The 17,185-nt window shown below is 41.2% G+C and overlaps 1 protein-coding gene and 28 non-coding genes across 29 annotated transcripts in view; 12 read left to right on the forward strand and 17 right to left on the reverse strand.

Annotated features, from left to right (window-relative positions):
- idh1 (isocitrate dehydrogenase (NADP(+)) 1) overlaps positions 1 to 3,452 on the reverse strand; it is a 9,175-nt gene extending 5,723 nt beyond the window's left edge. The window contains exons 1-2 of the mRNA XM_086220234.1: positions 3,322 to 3,452; positions 2,149 to 2,288 (exon numbers count right to left, since the gene is read on the reverse strand). Of these exons, the coding sequence (XP_086076360.1) occupies positions 2,149 to 2,267 (119 nt within the window). The 5' untranslated portion in view covers positions 2,268 to 2,288; positions 3,322 to 3,452. The remainder of the gene's footprint in view (positions 1 to 2,148; positions 2,289 to 3,321) is intronic.
- Positions 3,453 to 4,233: 781 nt separating this feature from the next.
- trnac-gca (transfer RNA cysteine (anticodon GCA)) lies at positions 4,234 to 4,305 on the forward strand. The gene has a single exon. It is a non-coding gene; the product is annotated as a tRNA-Cys (tRNA).
- Positions 4,306 to 4,687: 382 nt separating this feature from the next.
- Positions 4,688 to 4,759, forward strand: trnac-gca (transfer RNA cysteine (anticodon GCA)). The gene has a single exon. It is a non-coding gene; the product is annotated as a tRNA-Cys (tRNA).
- Positions 4,760 to 5,056: 297 nt separating this feature from the next.
- Positions 5,057 to 5,128, forward strand: trnac-gca (transfer RNA cysteine (anticodon GCA)). Its single transcript has one exon. It is a non-coding gene; the product is annotated as a tRNA-Cys (tRNA).
- A 389-nt stretch (positions 5,129 to 5,517) lies between these two features.
- Positions 5,518 to 5,589, forward strand: trnac-gca (transfer RNA cysteine (anticodon GCA)). Its single transcript has one exon. It is a non-coding gene; the product is annotated as a tRNA-Cys (tRNA).
- Positions 5,590 to 6,484: 895 nt separating this feature from the next.
- On the reverse strand, positions 6,485 to 6,556 carry trnac-gca (transfer RNA cysteine (anticodon GCA)). The gene has a single exon. It is a non-coding gene; the product is annotated as a tRNA-Cys (tRNA).
- A 502-nt stretch (positions 6,557 to 7,058) lies between these two features.
- trnac-gca (transfer RNA cysteine (anticodon GCA)) lies at positions 7,059 to 7,130 on the reverse strand. The gene has a single exon. It is a non-coding gene; the product is annotated as a tRNA-Cys (tRNA).
- Positions 7,131 to 7,462: 332 nt separating this feature from the next.
- On the reverse strand, positions 7,463 to 7,534 carry trnac-gca (transfer RNA cysteine (anticodon GCA)). Its single transcript has one exon. It is a non-coding gene; the product is annotated as a tRNA-Cys (tRNA).
- Positions 7,535 to 7,842: 308 nt separating this feature from the next.
- On the reverse strand, positions 7,843 to 7,914 carry trnac-gca (transfer RNA cysteine (anticodon GCA)). Its single transcript has one exon. It is a non-coding gene; the product is annotated as a tRNA-Cys (tRNA).
- Positions 7,915 to 8,300: 386 nt separating this feature from the next.
- trnac-gca (transfer RNA cysteine (anticodon GCA)) lies at positions 8,301 to 8,372 on the reverse strand. The gene has a single exon. It is a non-coding gene; the product is annotated as a tRNA-Cys (tRNA).
- A 350-nt stretch (positions 8,373 to 8,722) lies between these two features.
- Positions 8,723 to 8,794, reverse strand: trnac-gca (transfer RNA cysteine (anticodon GCA)). Its single transcript has one exon. It is a non-coding gene; the product is annotated as a tRNA-Cys (tRNA).
- A 498-nt stretch (positions 8,795 to 9,292) lies between these two features.
- On the reverse strand, positions 9,293 to 9,364 carry trnac-gca (transfer RNA cysteine (anticodon GCA)). The gene has a single exon. It is a non-coding gene; the product is annotated as a tRNA-Cys (tRNA).
- A 303-nt stretch (positions 9,365 to 9,667) lies between these two features.
- Positions 9,668 to 9,739, reverse strand: trnac-gca (transfer RNA cysteine (anticodon GCA)). The gene has a single exon. It is a non-coding gene; the product is annotated as a tRNA-Cys (tRNA).
- A 386-nt stretch (positions 9,740 to 10,125) lies between these two features.
- On the reverse strand, positions 10,126 to 10,197 carry trnac-gca (transfer RNA cysteine (anticodon GCA)). The gene has a single exon. It is a non-coding gene; the product is annotated as a tRNA-Cys (tRNA).
- Positions 10,198 to 10,549: 352 nt separating this feature from the next.
- trnac-gca (transfer RNA cysteine (anticodon GCA)) lies at positions 10,550 to 10,621 on the reverse strand. The gene has a single exon. It is a non-coding gene; the product is annotated as a tRNA-Cys (tRNA).
- Positions 10,622 to 11,112: 491 nt separating this feature from the next.
- trnac-gca (transfer RNA cysteine (anticodon GCA)) lies at positions 11,113 to 11,184 on the reverse strand. Its single transcript has one exon. It is a non-coding gene; the product is annotated as a tRNA-Cys (tRNA).
- Positions 11,185 to 11,528: 344 nt separating this feature from the next.
- On the reverse strand, positions 11,529 to 11,600 carry trnac-gca (transfer RNA cysteine (anticodon GCA)). The gene has a single exon. It is a non-coding gene; the product is annotated as a tRNA-Cys (tRNA).
- A 309-nt stretch (positions 11,601 to 11,909) lies between these two features.
- Positions 11,910 to 11,981, reverse strand: trnac-gca (transfer RNA cysteine (anticodon GCA)). Its single transcript has one exon. It is a non-coding gene; the product is annotated as a tRNA-Cys (tRNA).
- Positions 11,982 to 12,367: 386 nt separating this feature from the next.
- trnac-gca (transfer RNA cysteine (anticodon GCA)) lies at positions 12,368 to 12,439 on the reverse strand. The gene has a single exon. It is a non-coding gene; the product is annotated as a tRNA-Cys (tRNA).
- Positions 12,440 to 12,827: 388 nt separating this feature from the next.
- trnac-gca (transfer RNA cysteine (anticodon GCA)) lies at positions 12,828 to 12,899 on the reverse strand. Its single transcript has one exon. It is a non-coding gene; the product is annotated as a tRNA-Cys (tRNA).
- Positions 12,900 to 13,242: 343 nt separating this feature from the next.
- Positions 13,243 to 13,314, reverse strand: trnac-gca (transfer RNA cysteine (anticodon GCA)). The gene has a single exon. It is a non-coding gene; the product is annotated as a tRNA-Cys (tRNA).
- Positions 13,315 to 13,645: 331 nt separating this feature from the next.
- On the forward strand, positions 13,646 to 13,717 carry trnac-gca (transfer RNA cysteine (anticodon GCA)). Its single transcript has one exon. It is a non-coding gene; the product is annotated as a tRNA-Cys (tRNA).
- Positions 13,718 to 14,209: 492 nt separating this feature from the next.
- Positions 14,210 to 14,281, forward strand: trnac-gca (transfer RNA cysteine (anticodon GCA)). The gene has a single exon. It is a non-coding gene; the product is annotated as a tRNA-Cys (tRNA).
- Positions 14,282 to 14,639: 358 nt separating this feature from the next.
- On the forward strand, positions 14,640 to 14,711 carry trnac-gca (transfer RNA cysteine (anticodon GCA)). Its single transcript has one exon. It is a non-coding gene; the product is annotated as a tRNA-Cys (tRNA).
- A 377-nt stretch (positions 14,712 to 15,088) lies between these two features.
- Positions 15,089 to 15,160, forward strand: trnac-gca (transfer RNA cysteine (anticodon GCA)). The gene has a single exon. It is a non-coding gene; the product is annotated as a tRNA-Cys (tRNA).
- Positions 15,161 to 15,546: 386 nt separating this feature from the next.
- On the forward strand, positions 15,547 to 15,618 carry trnac-gca (transfer RNA cysteine (anticodon GCA)). The gene has a single exon. It is a non-coding gene; the product is annotated as a tRNA-Cys (tRNA).
- Positions 15,619 to 15,921: 303 nt separating this feature from the next.
- On the forward strand, positions 15,922 to 15,993 carry trnac-gca (transfer RNA cysteine (anticodon GCA)). The gene has a single exon. It is a non-coding gene; the product is annotated as a tRNA-Cys (tRNA).
- A 344-nt stretch (positions 15,994 to 16,337) lies between these two features.
- On the forward strand, positions 16,338 to 16,409 carry trnac-gca (transfer RNA cysteine (anticodon GCA)). Its single transcript has one exon. It is a non-coding gene; the product is annotated as a tRNA-Cys (tRNA).
- A 329-nt stretch (positions 16,410 to 16,738) lies between these two features.
- Positions 16,739 to 16,810, forward strand: trnac-gca (transfer RNA cysteine (anticodon GCA)). Its single transcript has one exon. It is a non-coding gene; the product is annotated as a tRNA-Cys (tRNA).
- The last annotated feature ends 375 nt before the right edge of the window (positions 16,811 to 17,185 follow it).

Below are 17,185 nucleotides of genomic sequence, written 5' to 3' on the forward strand. Positions count from 1 at the left end.
TGTGCTGGTTCCAATACTAAGATATGAGGAATTCTTGCTTTGATGTAATTTCAGTCAGAAAATGATGGGAATTTGGGGTTTTTTGGGTCTGTTCGGAGGACAAAAGAAGCAATTTGAACATGACATTCTTGTCTTGACAGTCTAACTGAATGTAATTGTTAGTTTTAACAGTAAAAAACTGTAACACAGTTTAGAAACCCTTTTTAGATTTTGTGACAAAACATCAAATAACTCGAACAGTAGTGAGGTTTGCTTCAGCCCTGGTCTGTATAGAGAAGACCAAAAGGACATGGCAACCATTTCTAATCTCAGCAGCAGAGGCATGAGACCCTGTTCACAATAGCGCTCTGTTTCAAGATGAGCAGTGGTTACCAGCACCGTGGCAATGCTGCCTCGGAGAACTGGTGTATTACACTGAACATGCATCGTGGTTTAGTTGGCTCAATGTGAAGTGATGCAGGTTAAACTAGTTAAACTAGTTATGTGAGCTCACTCCTGTAGCTGCTGCCAGAACTCCATATCCTGTCAAAATACATCTGTGCACAATTTGCTTTCCATTCTCCTCCAGTTTTAGCATCTGATCTTTCTAATTAATTCACTGGCTTTGTTTCAAGGCAGAAGTGACCTTTTACCCAATTCTCCCACAGCCCTCCCCCCTCAGCAGGCCAAACCGTGCCACATTATCAAACTAAAGATCTTAGAACGAGAGACAGACAGCAAGAAGGAGAAACTACCAGGATCAGGTTGAACAACAATGTTGTCTTTATTGTTTGCTGTGCTGTTGCTGTTTAACCCGATCTGCTGATTCAACACCTTCAAGAACTCCTTCAGCCAGAACAGTTGTGCGTGCTTCAATACGCCTTTCAAGGAATGCATGCACACGACACAGATTATCTTAATCCCTGCAATTACTATCCAAAATCTTTTAAATTAGTATTTCCTGGCAATGAAAAAAAAAACCTCTTTTCCAATGCCAACTGGGTTAGTCTGTCTTCTAGTGAGCCAATTTATGACATTCCTGTATTGTGAGGAACCACTGAGGGATTATTACTCCACATTGAACCGAGCTGGTGCAGTGAATGATTCACTATTACAGAGCAAGAGATGATGATGGAAATGAAGTGAATCATCTATAAAAATCTGTCAAAACAGGAGTTTATAGTCCAGTGGGGACTGACTGACTGTCCACATTCTACAGAGGAAAAAAATCCCTAACGTCACTTGACACGAAGCTTTCGTCAAGGTCAGTGCAAAAGATAACAAAAAAGGCCAAAGGTCAGATGAAGCAACTGTGGCTACATGTTGGCATTCTGTTTAGCAAAACCAACCAGATGTTAGTAACAGGCACAAATACTGGGAACGCAGGATTGAAAAAAACATGACCAATATCTGCCGACAGTGAAAATTAGCCGGTATCATTGTGGATGATTGGACTACATGATTTGAAGCAGCACTAGGAGCTGCATGTGTCACAACCGCAAGGGAATCAAATCCTAATCTGAGGAAATTCTTAGATTAGTGGAATACTATTTTATACTTGCCTGTACACTTATTGCCATTGCACAGCAACAGTTCATACGGTAAGATGGGATGGAGAAACAACACCGTGCAAACAATACGGGGCAGCAACAGATTTCCTGCTTTGTAGATAAGGACCGCCTTGGTGGAGACCCTCTAAGGAGATTAGCATTAGCACTGTTCTGTCATGTGCTAATCAGACATAGGGTTAATACAAAGTTTCACTATCAAATTTCGATGGCTTTACTTTCTTTGAGGAAATTTTCATGGCCGTAAATTCAAATGTTTAATTTTCCAGGTTTGAAACTTACACATAGTGAATAGTTTTTCTCAGATTCTTCTCAAGGACAAACCAGGATCAACAACACAAACTAGCATTACAGGTATGGCCAGTTATCCATTCTCACTCCAGATTTCCCTGTTGAAATCACCAGTTGCCACTTAAAACCCTCATCTCATACAAATGGCAGCATTGACGAATCAACGAAAGAATGCACAACTGAGGGATAATCAATCAGCCTTTCTTAAATGCGTTTCAAAACCCACAAAAGGTCATTTCCAAAACCCAGCTGTTCAAGAAGGAATGAAGGAATCGGATACTTGTTTGTCTTCATGCCGGGGTGTGATTACCTGTGCACGTCCAGCTCCAGGTAGGGGAAGATGAGCTTCTTCTTAATCAGATCCCAGATCACCCGAGTCATTTCATCTCCCTGCATCTCCACCACAGAACCCGCTTTGGTTTTTGACATCTTAGAGCCTGGGAATGAATACTGGGCACACAAATACAGACATGAATGAGAACGATGCAAAAATACAGAAAACACATAAGAGGTAGTAACAGCTGTGGTATCTTATCGCAAAAGTACCTCAGGTGAAGTTTTACTGCTACTACAATCCTTTCAATGAATGAGTTCATTCAAAGCAAACTAGGAGTAGCCAGGCCAGTGACTCAGCATTATTCTTGCCCACTTTTTTCTCTTCTTTATCTTCTCAAGTATGTCAAAGTGAGCCAACAAGTCTTGCAGCTCATGGTTAACCAGTGCACATTTAAATAAGCCAAGTCTGTTCTGGAGTTCCCACTGGAAATGCCTGCAATCTCTTATTTTAATAGGGTTATTATTTGCTTTATCAAATTGTGTTTTTACTGATGTATATACGTGACAGGCGTCTATACATCAATGAAAACATGAGGTGATAAAGCAAATCCTATGAAAATAAGACATGTATTATCTGTCATTGACAGACGTATTGATGGGATTTTTCAAAAAAAATTCTTCACTGTTTCTTCACAATTCTTCTTTCTTTCTAAATCTACATAAATGTATAGACGTGTCGGCCAGAAGTTACATAAGTCTCCGTTAGCCTGACAGGGAGGAGACTGCTAAAGCAGCCATAGGCGGTAAGACACGACGAGAAATGCAAAGGTTAGCATCAGGTTTAGCGGCATTTACTGTTGTTGTGATTGGGAAAACACACAACAAATAATACTGAAAATAGAAAGAGCCTGGGGGGAGTTTGCTGACCAACAGGCCTGAATTTTAGCCGAGTTACGCCCGCATACTTCTCGTTTCATTAACACTCCATCAAATGCGGCACAATTTCATATAAAAGCATTTTCTCAACCACACGAAGAAAAGCTTGGAGCTTGAATTATTTTCGCTTGTTTGTCACGAAGGCTAACTAAGATTTACAAATGTTAGCCGGACGAGGAAGAAAGCTTTGACAGCAGATGAACGTGTACTTCCCGAAACGTCATCATTACGACAGCCCAAGATAGTCTCACTGACCGGTACACACACCTACCTTACTCCGTTCAAATGTCCACGACAGAGTCAACAAAGAGATGTGGAGTACACGTAGTACAAGATATTCTGAATTGGGAGTGTATGAGGTAGCTGGAGGAAACGGCAGGTACCCGACATCCACCTCCCGGATCTATTGACAGGGTATTGACCAATCAAAGAAGGGATGAAACGTTTCCGCCAATCAGATACGTGAACAAAGCAAGTGGGGCGTGGTCATGTTCCACTGAAATGAAGTAGCAGCTATTTTTCAGTAACTCGTGCTCTATGTTCAGGGATTGATTGTAAAAACTTGATTGCTCTTTTCATACAGATATGTTTTTATAAAAAGAGTTCATTTTCTTCACATGTAGCATTTTTTCACATATTTAAGAGTATGTTTATTAAAAAAAAACTGTCTCTAAATCGAAAGGTTAAATCGAAATCAAAATGTAAAAAAAAAAAAATCTGTACTCCAAATGTAGATGTACATTTTTAACGTAACTGTAAATGTTAAATGCAAATCTAAATGTTCAATATAAATGTTGTGTCTAAATCTAAATGCGAGATCTAAATCTAGCAATTAAATCTAAAAATGAATTATAGATATTGAACCAAAATGTTAAATCTATTTTGAAACATTAAATCTTAATCTAAATATTAAATATCACACCTCAATGTTTTTTAAAAAACTTCTTTTTGGATGACCCAATGAAACACACAAAAACCCACAGTATTACTACAAATCCAAAGGTTTTCTACAACAGCAATGCCAGCGTAACAAAATGTAGCTGAGAGGATTTTGGCATTTGGAGAGCTTTATCCATATTTTCATTTAATTAAGTTGAAATATATGGATCATAACCATGATGGATACTTTTTCTATATTTCTTCTTTTTTTTGGCGGGGGGGGGGGGGGGTTGTCAATGGCAGTGGGGGTATAGCTCAGTGGTAGAGCATTTGACTGCAGATCAAGAGGTCCCCAGTTCAACTCTGGGTGCCCCCTTTACAGGTGCACTTGTAAATGTGTTGTTTCATTGAATACATGAATCAAGAAAAAACCACGTCTCCCTCCAGCCCTTCCCATGATGAGACCACAGTGCCCATCCTCCATGGCAGAAAACACTAAAGATCCCTCTTTGGAGTTGTTGGAAACTAGACTTCAACATGTCATTGACATTTTGAAATGATCCCTTTGTCAAAAACAGAAAAAACCCACACACTCTGAATTCAAATCAGGAAGTCTCTCTCTGAAAGTCGACCAGTATTAATAAAGTTGCTGAGATGCTCCAAAGATCAGGGAAAAATCAGACAACCTCTTCAACAAGAATCAAAAAAATGTGTTGTTTCAATTGTGGATGAGTAAATATCCACCCTCACCAGGAGGTGGGGGTATAGCTCAGTGGTAGAGCATTTGACTGCAGATCAAGAGGTCCCCAGTTCAACTCTGGGTGCCCCCTACCCTGCTTTTCAAAGTGAAAGGAAGGTCTCAGCTCTTTCTCAGTCCTGATGTACATGAATAAACCACCCCCCTGATTGTTGCTGTCAGGAAACACTCCTCAACTGCTGCTGTGAAATCTGACATCACCATGTGAATGTTACAAACAGCAGTGTTGTTGTTTTTAATACAACAACAACAAACGATGACATCTTCCAGATAAAGTATGATAGTGCAATAAAGTAACTGAGTAGGTCAAGAATACTTGTGAAAACTTTAGCTAACTGTGGGATTGTTCATACTTTGGTCCAGGAGGAGTGGGGGTATAGCTCAGTGGTAGAGCATTTGACTGCAGATCAAGAGGTCCCCAGATCAACTCTGGGTGCCCCCTTTACAGGTGCACTTGTTAATGTGTTGTTTCATTGAATACAATAATCAAGAAAAAGCCACCTTTCCCTCCAGCCCTTCTCATGATGAGACCACAGCACCCATCCTCCATGGTAGAAGACACTAATGATCCCTCCCTCGAGATGTTGGAAACTAGACTTGTTACGCTTCTTGCTGACATTTTGAAATGATCCCTTTGTCAAGAAATAGAAAAAACCCACACATTCTGAATTCAAATCAGGAAGTCTCTCTCTAAAAGTTGACCAGTATTAATAAAGTTGCTGAGATGTTCCCAAGATTGGGGAAAAAATTAGACAACCTCCTGAACAAGTATCAAAAAGATATGTTGTTTCGAAGCTGGATGAGTAAATATCAACCCTCACCAGGAGGAGTGGCGGTATAGCTCAGTGGTAGAGCGTTTGACTGCACATCAAGAGGTCCCCAGTTCAACTCTGGATGCCCCCTCTATGTTCAATTTTTTGTGTGTGTGTTTTTTTAAAATCATTTATCACTTGTTTAACCTGACCTACACAATTGCACTTTGACCACACTCTTCATGCTCTATGTTCAGCTGACACCCTTATCTCACAAGCCTGACTTGGTCACAGTAACTATTTATCTGTTGCCCCGAAGGCAAAGTTTTCTGTTTTTCCTTGACATATTTTAACATTTATATTTATTTTTCTCATAATTAATTATGTCTCAAATGTGTGAAAATGAGAAAGAAATCAACTAAATTTTGAAAATATATCAGTTTGAAATGCAATCAAGTGTTATATTTGGCATCCATACCTATGAGTGTGTTCCAAGCTACTTTTCACTTTATTTCCACAGGCTCCAATCCAGCTACATCATGAGGTTCTCTGGCCCTATACACACAATACACCAAGGACACACAGGATAAAGCCCTGAAAAACAAAACAAACATGGATAACTCTTTCTATGTTGTCCATGCACTACCCTCTAATGAGCAATACCAATGGAGTCCCCTCGTCTCAAAGTCAGCTGGATCGTTGAAAGTGGCCAACGCTTGCTCAAGATGTTCTTTGTTCTGAAGCATACACAATCCAGAAGTACGACTCGAGAGAATGTAACTGTATTTAAATGTCATAACAGGTGGTTGCTAAGTTGCTAAATGATGCTCACTAACATTGAATGTCACTGGCTAGGAAAAAAACAAACCCTTGAGATTTTGGGCAAATCAATTAAAAATAAAATGACAAACTGACTCAGTTTTGTCAAAGAAACAATTATGGAGTGGCCCTTAAAAAGAGAAGCAGTGCAGCCATGAAAACACAGAAGGGATAGTTGTTGTTTTTGTGTATTTTTTCAAACTGACTGTGGTCTTGAATCCAACAGCAGGGGGCACCCAGAGTTGAACTGGGGACCTCTTGATCTGCAGTCAAATGCTCTACCACTGAGCTATACCCCCACCTCCTGGTAAGGGTTGATATTTACACATTCAGCTTCAAAACAGCATATTTTTTTGATTCTTGTTAAGGAGGTTGTCTAATTTTTTCCCTCATCTTGAGAACATCTCAGCAACTTTATTAATACTGGTCGACTTCGAGAGAGAGACTTCCTGATTTGAATTCAGAATCCATCCATCCATTGTCCTCCGCTTATTCCTACACTAAGTGTCGCGGGGGGGGGGGGGGGGCTGGAGTCTATCCCAGCGTCTACGGGCGAGAGGCAGGTTAACCCTGGACAGGTCGTGAATTCAGAATGTGTGGATTTTTTATGTTTTTGACAAAGGGATCATTTCAAAATGTCAATGACATGTTGAAGTCTAGTTTCCAACAACTCCAGGGAGGGAGGGATCATTTGTGTTTTCTACCATGGAGGATGAGTGCTGTGGTTTCATCATGAGAAGAGCTGGCTTTTTCTTGATTAATGTATTCAATGAAACAACACATTTACGAGTGCACCTGTAAAGGGGGCACCCAGAGTTGAACTGGGGACCTCTTGATCTGCAGTCAAATGCTCTACCACTGAGCTATACCCCCACTCCTCCTGGACCAAAGTATGAACAATCTCACAGTTAGCTAAAGTTTTCACAAGTACTCTTGACAAACATCTGAGTTAGTTCTTTGCACGATCATACATTATCTGGAAGATGCCATCGTTTTTTTGTTGTTGTATTAACAAAAATCAACACTGGGGTTTGTAAAATATGCAAATTAAAAGAAAAGCTTTTTTCAGCAGGTGACTGAGTCAGATTTCACACCAGCAATTAAGAAGAGTTTCCTGACAGGTAATTGGAGAGTTGTGGTTTATTCATGTACAGGAGGATGGAGAACACGCTGAGAATTTCCTTACATGTTTTAGAAACCAGCATAGGGAGCACCCAGAGTTGAACTGGGGACCTCTTGATCTGCAGTCAAATGCTCTACCACTGAGCTATACCCCCACTCCTCCTGGACCAAAGTATGAACAATCCAACAGTTAGCTAACGTTTTCACAAGTATTCTTGACAAACATCTCAGTTGCTTTTTTGCACCAGCATACTTTATCTGGAAGATGCCATCGTTTGTTATCACAATGGGTTGGCACCGAGCAGCCCATAAAAATTTATAAGGAATAGCGTTTGTAGTCTGCATAAACTGATGGTGGTTGAGTCAAACTTCCCACCAGCAGATCAGGAATGGTTCATTCACATACATTTGCATTGAGAAAGAGCTGGTAACTTCCTTATACTTCCACTTTGAAATCTAGGATAGGGGGCACCCAGAGTTGAACTGGGGACCTCTTGATCTGCAGTCAAATGCTCTACCACTGAGCTATACCCCCACCTCCTGTTGAGGGATGATATTTACTCATCCAGCTTCGAAACAACATTTCTTTTTGATTCTTGTGAAGGCGGTTGTCTAATTTTTTCCCCCATTTTGGGAACATCTCAGCAACTTTATTCGTACTAGTCAACTTTTAGAGAGAGACTTCCTGATTTGAATTCAGAATGTGTGGGTTTTTTCTGTTTTTGACAAAGGGATCATTTCAAAATGTCAGTGAGAAGCGTAACAAGTCTAGTTTCCAACAACTCCAAAGAGGGTTCACTAGTGTTTTCTGCCATGGAGGATGGGCGCTGTGGTCTCATCATGAGAAGGGCTGGAGGGAAAGGTGGTTTTTTCTTGATTCATGTATTCAATGAAACAACACATTTACAAGTGCACCTGTAAAGGGGGCACCCAGAGTTGAACTGGGGACCTCTTGATCTGCAGTCAAATGCTCTACCACTGAGCTATACCCCCACTCCTCCTGGACCAAAGAATGAACAATTCCGCAGTTAGCTAAAGTTTTCACAAGTACTCTTGACAAACATCTGAGTTAGTTCTTTGCACTATCATACATTATCTGGAAGATGTCATCGTTTGTTGTTGTATTAACAAAAATCAACACTGGGGTTTGTAAAATATGCAAAAACAAGACAAAATGTAAAAAAAATTAAAAGAAATGCCTTTTCAGCAGGTGACTGAGTCAGATTTCACATGAGCATTTGAGGAGAGTTTCCTGACAGGTAATTGGGGAGTTGTGGTTTATTCATGTACAGGAGGATGGAGAACACGCTGAGAATTTCCTTACATGTTTCAGAAACCAGGACAGGGGGCACCCAGAGTTGAACTGGGGACCTCTTGATCTGCAGTCAAATGCTCTACCACTGAGCTATACCCCCACCTCCTGGTGAGGGTTGATATTTACTGATCCAGCTTCGAAACAACATATCTTTTTGATTCTTGTTAAGGAGGTTGTCTAATTTTTTCCCTCATCTTGAGAACATCTCAGCAACTTTATTAGGACTGGTCGACTTTTAGAGAGAGACTTCCTGATTTGAATTCAGAATCCATCCATCCATTGTCCTCTGCTTATTCCTACACTAAGTGTCGCGGGGGGGGGGGGGGGGCTGGAGGCTATCCCAGCGTCTACGGGCGAGAGGCAGGGTTCGTGAATTCAGAGTGTGTGGGTTTTTTCTGTTTTTGACAAAGCGATCATTTCAAAATGTCAATGACATGTTGAAGTCTAGTTTCCAACAATTCCAGGGAGGGATCATTTTTTGTTTTCTACCATGGAAGATGGGTGCTGTGGTCTCATCATGGGAAGGGCTGGAGGGAGAGGTGGTTTTTTCTTGATTAATGTATTCAATGAAACAACACATTTACAAGTGAACCTGTAAAGGGGTCACCCAGAGTTGAACTGGGGACCTCTTGATCTGCAGTCAAATGCTCTACCACTGAGCTATACCCCCACTCCTCCTGGACCAAAGAATGAACAATCCCACAGTTAGCTAAAGTATTGACAAGTATTCTTGACCTACTCAGTTACTTTATTGCACAATCATACTTTATCTGGAAGATGTCATCGTTTGTTGTTGTTGTATTAAAAACAACAACATTGTTGTTTGTAACATTCACATGGTGATGTCAGATTTCTCAGCAGCAGTTGAGGAGTGTTTCCTGACAGCAACAACCAGAGGTGTGGTTTATTCATGTACATCAGGACTGAGAAAGAGCTGAGACCTTCCTTAAATTCTCACTTTGAAAAGCAGGATAGGGGGCACCCAGAGTTGAACTGGGGACCTCTTAATCTGCAGTCAAATGCTCTACCACTGAGCTACACCCCCACCTCCTGGGGAGGGTTGATATTTACTGATGCAGCTTCGAAACAACACATCTTTTTGATTCTTGTTAAGGAGGTTGTCTAATTTTTTCCCCCATTTTGGGAACATCTCAGCAACTTTATTAATACTGGTCGACTTTTAGAGAGAGACTTCCTGATTTGAATTCAGAATGTGTGGGTTTTTTCTGTTTTTGACAAAGGGATCATTTCAAAATGTCAGCGAGAAGCGTAACAAGTCAAGTTTCCAACAACTCCAAAGAGGGATCTTTAGTGTTTTCTGCCATGGAGGATGGGTGCTGTGGTCTCATCATGAGAAGGGATGGAGGGAGAGGTGGTTTTTTCTTGATTAATGTATTCAATGAAACAACACATTTACAAGTGCACCTGTAAAGGGGGCACCCAGAGTTGAACTGGGGACCTCTTGATCTGCAGTCAAATGCTCTACCACTGAGCTATACCCCCACTCCTCCTGGACTAAAGTATGAACAATTCCACAGTTAGCTAAAGTTTTCACAAGTACTCTTGACAAACATCTGAGTTAGTTCTTTGCACTATCATACATTATCTGGAAGATGTCATTGTTTGTTGTTGTTGTATTAACAAAAATCAACACTGGGGTTTGTAAAATATGCAAAAGCAAGCGAAATGTAAAAAAAATTAAAAGAAATGCGTTTTCAGCAGGTGACTGAGTCAGATTTCACATGAGCATTTAAGGAGAGTTTCCTGACAGGTAATTGGGGAGTTGTGGTTTATTCATGTACAGGAGGATGGAGAACACGCTGAGAATTTCCTTACATGTTTCAGAAACCAAGACAGGGGGCACCCAGAGTTGAACTGGGGACCTCTTGATCTGCAGTCAAATGCTCTACCACTGAGCTATACCCCCACCTCCTAGTAAGGGTTGATATTTACTGATACAGCTTCGAAACAACATATCTTTTTGATTCTTGTTAAGGAGGTTGTCTAATTTTTTCCCTTATCTTGAGAACATCTCAGCAACTTTATTAATACTGGTCGACTTCGAGAGAGAGACTTCCTGATTTGAATCCAGAATCCATCCATCCATTGCCTTCTGCTTACTCCTATGTTTAGGGTCGTGGGGGGCTGGAGCCTATCCAAGCATCTACGGGCGAGAGGCAGGTTAACCCTGGACCAGTCGGGATTCAGAATGTGTGGGTTTATTTTGTTTTTGACAAAAGGATCATTTCATAATGTCAGAGAGAAGTAGAAGTCCAGTTTCCAACAACTCCAGGGAGGGAGGGATCATTCGTGTTTTCTACCATGGAGGATGGGTGCTGTGGTTTCATCATGAGAAGAGCTGGCGTTTTCTTGATTAATGTATTCAATGAAACAACACATTTACGAGTGCACCTGTAAAGGGGGCACCCAGAGTTGAACTGGGGACCTCTTGATCTGCAGTCAAATGCTCTCCCACTGAGCTATACCCCCACTCCTCCTGGACCAAAGTATGAACAATCCCACAGTTAGCTAAAGTTTTCACAAGTACTCTTGACAAACATCTGAGTTAGTTCTTTGCACTATCATACATTATCTGGAAGATGCCATCGTTTGTTGTTGTTGTATTAACAAAAGTCAACACTGGGGTTTGTAAAATATGCAAAAAAAAAGACAAAATTAAAAGAAAAGCTTTTTTCAGCAGGTGACTGAGTCAGATTTCACACCAGCAATTAAGGAGAGTTTCCTGACAGGTAATTGGAGAGTTGTGGTTTATTCATGTACAGGACAAAAGAGAATGACCTGAGAATTTCCTTAGATGTTTTAGAAACCAGCATAGGGGGCACCCAGAGTTGAACTGGGGACCTCTTGATCTGCAGTCAAATGCTCTACCACTGAGCTATACCCCCACCTCCTGGACCAAAGTATGAACAATCCAACAGTTAGCTAACGTTTTCACAAGTATTCTTGACAAACATCTCAGTTGCTTTTTTGCACCAGCATACTTTATCTGGAAGATGCCATCGTTTGTTATCACAATGGGTTGGCACCGAGCAGCCCATAAAAATGTATAAGTAATAGAGTTTGTAGTCTGTATAAACTGATGGTGGTTGAGTCAAATTTCCCACCAGCAGCAGTTGAGGAGTGGTTCATTCACATACATTTGCATTGAGAAAGAGCTGGTAACTTCCTTATATTTCCACTTTGAAATCTAGGATAGGGGGCACCCAGAGTTGAACTGGGGACCTCTTGATCTGCAGTCAAATGCTCTACCACTGAGCTATACCCCCACCTCCTGGTAAGGGTTGATATTTACTGATCCAGCTTCGAAACAACATATCTTTTTGATTCTTGTGAAGGCGGTTGTCTAATTTTTTCCCCCATTTTGGGAACATCTCAGCAACTTTATTAGTACTAGTCAACTTTTAGAGAGAGACTTCCTGATTTGAGTTCAGAATGTGTGGGTTTTTTCTGTTTTTGACAAAGGGATCATTTCAAAATGTCAGTGAGAAGCAGAACAAGTCTAGTTTCCAACAACTCCAGGGGGGGATCATTAGTGTTTTCTACCATGGAGGATGGGTGCTGTGGTCTCATCATGAGAAGGGATGTAGGGAGAGGGTTTTTTTTCTTGATTAATGTATTCAATGAAACAACACATTTACAAGTGCACCTGTAAAGGGGGCACCCAGAGTTGAACTGGGGACCTCTTGAGCTGCAGTCAAATGCTCTACCACTGAGCTATACCCCCACCTCCTGTTGAGGGATGATATTTACTCATCCAGCTTCGCAACAACATGTCTTTTTGATTCTTGTGAAGGTAGTTGTCTAATTTTTTCCCCCATCTTGGGAACATCTCAGCAACTTTATTCATATTGGTCGACTTTTAGAGAGAGACTTCCTGATTTGAGTTCAGAATGTGCGGGGTTTTTTTCTGTTTTTGACAAAGGGATCATTTCAAAATGTCGGCAAGAAGGGTAACAAGTCCAGTTTCCAACAACTCCAGAGAGGGATCATTAGTGTTTTCTGCCATGGAGGAAGGGTGCTGTGGTCTCATCATGAGAAGGGCTGGAGGGAGAGGTGGGTGTTTCTTGATTAATGTATTCAACGAAACAACACATTTACAAGTGAACCTGTAAAGGGGGCACCCAGAGTTGAACTGGGGACCTCATGATCTGCAGTCAAACGCTCTCCCACTGAGCTATACCCCCACTCCTCCTGGACCAAAGTATGAACAATCCCACAGTTAGCTTAAGTTTTCACAAGTACTCTTGACAAACATCTGAGTTAGTTCTTTGCACTATCATACATTATCTGGAAGATGTCATCGTTTGTTGTTGTTGCATTAACAAATATCAACATTGGGGTTTGTAAAATATGCAAAAACAAGACAAAATTTTTTTAAAAATTAGAAGAAATGCCTTTTTAAGCAGCGGATTGAGTCAGATTTCACTTCAGCAGGGAGAGTTTCCTGACAGGTAACTGTGGTTTATTCATGGACAGGAGGATGGAGGAAGAGCTGGGAATTTCTTTACATGTTTCAGAAACCAGGATAGGGGGCACCCAGAGTTGAACTGGGGACCTCTTGATCTGCAGTCAAATGCTCTACCACTGAGCTATACTCCCACTGCACAGAGACCACAGTATGAACAATCCCACAGTTAGCACAGGTAACACTTACAATCCCTCCCTTGAGTTGTTGGAATCTAGACTTCTATTTTTCGCTGACTCTTTTGAAATGATCCCTTATTCAAGAAAGAGAAAATAACTCACACATCCTGAATTCACATCAGGAAGTCTCTCTCTAAAAGTCGACCAGTACTAATAAAGTTGCTGAGATGTTCCCAAAATCAGTATAAAAATCAGACATCCTCTTCAACAAGAATCAAAAAATTGTAATTAAAAAAAAATTTTGTTTAGGAGCTGGATGAGTAAATATCATCCCTTACCAGGAGGTGGGGGTATAGCTCAGTGGTAGAGCATTTGACTGCAGATCAAGAGGTCCCCAGTTCAACTCTGGGTGCCCCCTTTGCAGGTGCACTTGTAAATGTGTTGTTTCATTGAATACATTAATCAAGAAAACGCCAGCCCTTCTCATGATGAAACCACAGCACCCATCCTCCATGGTAGAAAACACAAATGATCCCTCCCTCCCTGGAGTTGTTGGAAACAAGACTTCAACTTCTCGCTGACATTATGAAATGATCCTTTTGTCAAAAACAAAATAAACCCACGCATTCTGAATTCACGACTGATCCAGGGTTAACCTGCCTCTCGCCCGTAGATGCTTGGATAGGCTCCAGCCCCCCGCAACCCTAAACATAGGAGTAAGCAGAAGGCAATGGATGGATGGATTCTGGATTCAAATCAGGAAGTCTCTCTCTAAAAGTCGACCAGTCCTAATAAAGTTGCTGAGATGTTCTCAAGATGAGGGAAAAAATTAGACAACCTCCTTAACAAGAATCAAAAAGATATGTTGTTTCGAAGCTGGATCAGTAAATATCAACCCTCACCAGGAGGTGGGGGTATAGCTCAGTGGTAGAGCATTTGACTGCAGATCAAGAGGTCCCCAGTTCAACTCTGGGTGCCCCCTATCCTGCTTTTCAAAGTGAGTATTTAAGGAAGGTCTCAGCTCTTTCTTAGTCATGATGCACATGAAAGAACCACCCCCCCTGATTGTTGCTGTCAGGAAACACTCCTCAACTGCTGCTGTGGAATCTGACTCAACCACCATCACGCTGTGAATATTACAAACAACAGCATTGATTCTTTTTATCCAACCCCTTATCCCAGAAATTCACTCACACACACAAAAACTAATTTGATAACAACAAACAATGGCATCTTCCAGATAAAGTATGATAGTGCAATAAAGTTAGTGAGTTTGTCAAGAATACGTGTGAAAACTTTAGCTAACTGTGAGATTGTTCATACTTTGGTCCAGGAGGAGTGGGGGTATAGCTCAGTGGTAGAGCATTTGACTGCAGATCAAGAGGTCCCCAGTTCAACTCTGGGTGCCCCCTTTACAGGTGCATTTGAGAATGCGTTGAGTTCATGAATCAAGAAACACCCACCTCTCCCTCCAGCCCTTCTCATGATGTGACCGCAGCACCCATCGTCCATGGTAGAAAACACTTATGATCCTCCCTGGAGTTGTTGGAAACTAGACTTGTTCTGCTATTTGCAGACATTTTGAAATGATCCCTTTGTCAAAAACAGAAAACCCCCACACATTCTGAATTCAAATCAGGAAGTGTCTCTCTAAAAGTCGACCAGTATTAATAAAGTTGCTGAGATGTTCCCAAGATGAGGGAAAAAATTAGACAACCTCTTCAACAAGAATCAAAAAAATGTGTTGTTTCAATTGTGGATGAGTAAATATCCACCCTCAACAGGAGGTGGGGGTATAGCTCAGTGGTAGAGCATTTGACTGCAGCTCAAGAGGTCCCCAGTTCAACTCTGGGTGCCCCCTTTACAGGTTCACTTGTAAATGTGTTGTTTCATTGAATACATGAATCAAGAAACACCCACGTCTCCCTCCAGCCCTTCCCATGATGAGACCACAGCACCCATCCTCCATGGTAGAAAACACTAATGATCCCTCTCTGGAGTTGTTGGAAACTAGACTTGTTACGCTTCTCGCTGACATTTTGAAATGATCCCTTATTCAAGAAAGAGAAAATAACCCACACATTCTGAATTCAAATCAGGAAGTCTCTCTCTAAAAGTCGACCAGTATTAATAAAGTTGCTGAGATGTTCCCAAGATCAGGATAAAAATCAGACAACCTCTTCAACAACAATCAAAAAAATGTTGTTTCAATTGTGGATGAGTAAATATCCACCCTCACCAGGAGGTGGGGGTATAGCTCAGTGGTAGAGCATTTGACTGCAGATCAAGAGGTCCCCAGTTCAACTCTGGGTGCCCCCTATCCTGCTTTTCAAAGTGAGAATTTAAGGAAGGTCTCAGCTCTTTCTCAGTCCTGATGTTCATGAATAAACCACACCTCTGATTGTTGCTGTAAGGAAACACTCCTCAACTGCTGCTGTGAAATCTGACATCACCATGTGAATGTTACAAACAACAATGTTGTTGTTTTTAATACAACAACAACAAACGATGGCATCTTCCAGATAAAGTATGATAGTGCAATGAAGTAACTGAGTAGGTCAAGAGTACTTGTGAAAACTTTAGCTAACTGTGGGATTGTTCATACTTTGGTCCAGGAGGAGTGGGGGTATAGCTCAGTGGGAGAGCATTTGACTGCAGATCAAGAGGTCCCCAGTTCAACTCTGGGTGCCCCCTATGCTGCTTTCTAAAACATGTAAGAAAATTCTCAGCTCATTCTCCATTGTCCTGTACATGAATAAACCACAACTCTCCAATTACCTGTCAGGAAACTCTCCTTAATTGCTGGTGTGAAATCTGACTCAGTCACCTGCTGAAAAAGGCTTTCCTTGAGAATTTTGTCTTATTTTTGCATATTTTACAAACCCCAGTGATGACTTTTGTGAATACAACAACAACAAACGATGGCATCTTCCAGATAATGTATGATAGCGCAAAGAACGAAATCAGATGTTTGTCAAGAGTACGTGTGAAAACTTTAGCTAACTGTGGAATTGTTCATACTTTGGTCCAGGAGGAGTGGGGGTATAGCTCAGTGGGAGAGCATTTGACTGCAGATCAAGAGGTCCCCAGTTCAACTCTGGGTGCCCCCTTTACAGGTGCACTTGTTAATGTGTTGTTTCAATGAATACATTAATCAAGAAAAAGCCAGCCCTTCTCATGATGAGACCACAGCACCCATCCTCCATGGTAGAAAACACTTATGATCCTCCCTGGAGTTGTTGGAAACTAGACTTCCATTTTTTGCTGACATTTTGAAATGATCCCTGTGTCAAAAACAGAAAAAAACCCACACATCCAGTTCTAATACAGTTGCTGAGATGTTCCCAAGATGAGGAAAGATCAAACAATCTCTTTAACATGAGTAATGAAACATGTTTCAATGCTCGATCAGTTTAAGTATCATCCTTCAACAGAAGGTGGGGGTATAGCTCAGTGGCAGAGCATTTGACTGCAGATCAAGAGGTCCCCAGTTCAACTCTGGGTGCCCCCTATGCTGCTTTTCAAAGTGAATATTTAAGGAATTTCTCAGTCCAGATTTTTTGATTCCTGAACTCAAACAGTTCTGTTTGAAAAACCAAAGAAGTTAAACGTAGGTTCTCTCGTCTAACTTTTCTCCTCAGTCTAAAGGGCACTCAGAATTGAGCCGAGGACAAACGCTCCACCACTGACCTCCACCCCCCACCTGCTGTTGAAGATATTTATCTGTTTCTCAGTTAATCTATAAGTGCAAGTTGTTGTTGCCTTTTTTTAAAGGGGCTTTGCTGACGTTTTCATAATCTTGAGTAAACTTTGGTCATTCTCGGCTAACTGATAATAGCACAGCCATGATGAGCAACTCAGGTCTGTTTGATAACGTCGGCTGTAT

This window comes from Aulostomus chinensis, chromosome 12 (genome assembly GCF_037954235.1).
Source record: "Aulostomus chinensis isolate RoL2024-O1b breed Wild chromosome 12, RoL_Achi_v1.0, whole genome shotgun sequence".
In the NCBI taxonomy this organism is placed as follows: Eukaryota; Metazoa; Chordata; class Actinopteri; order Syngnathiformes; family Aulostomidae; genus Aulostomus; species Aulostomus chinensis.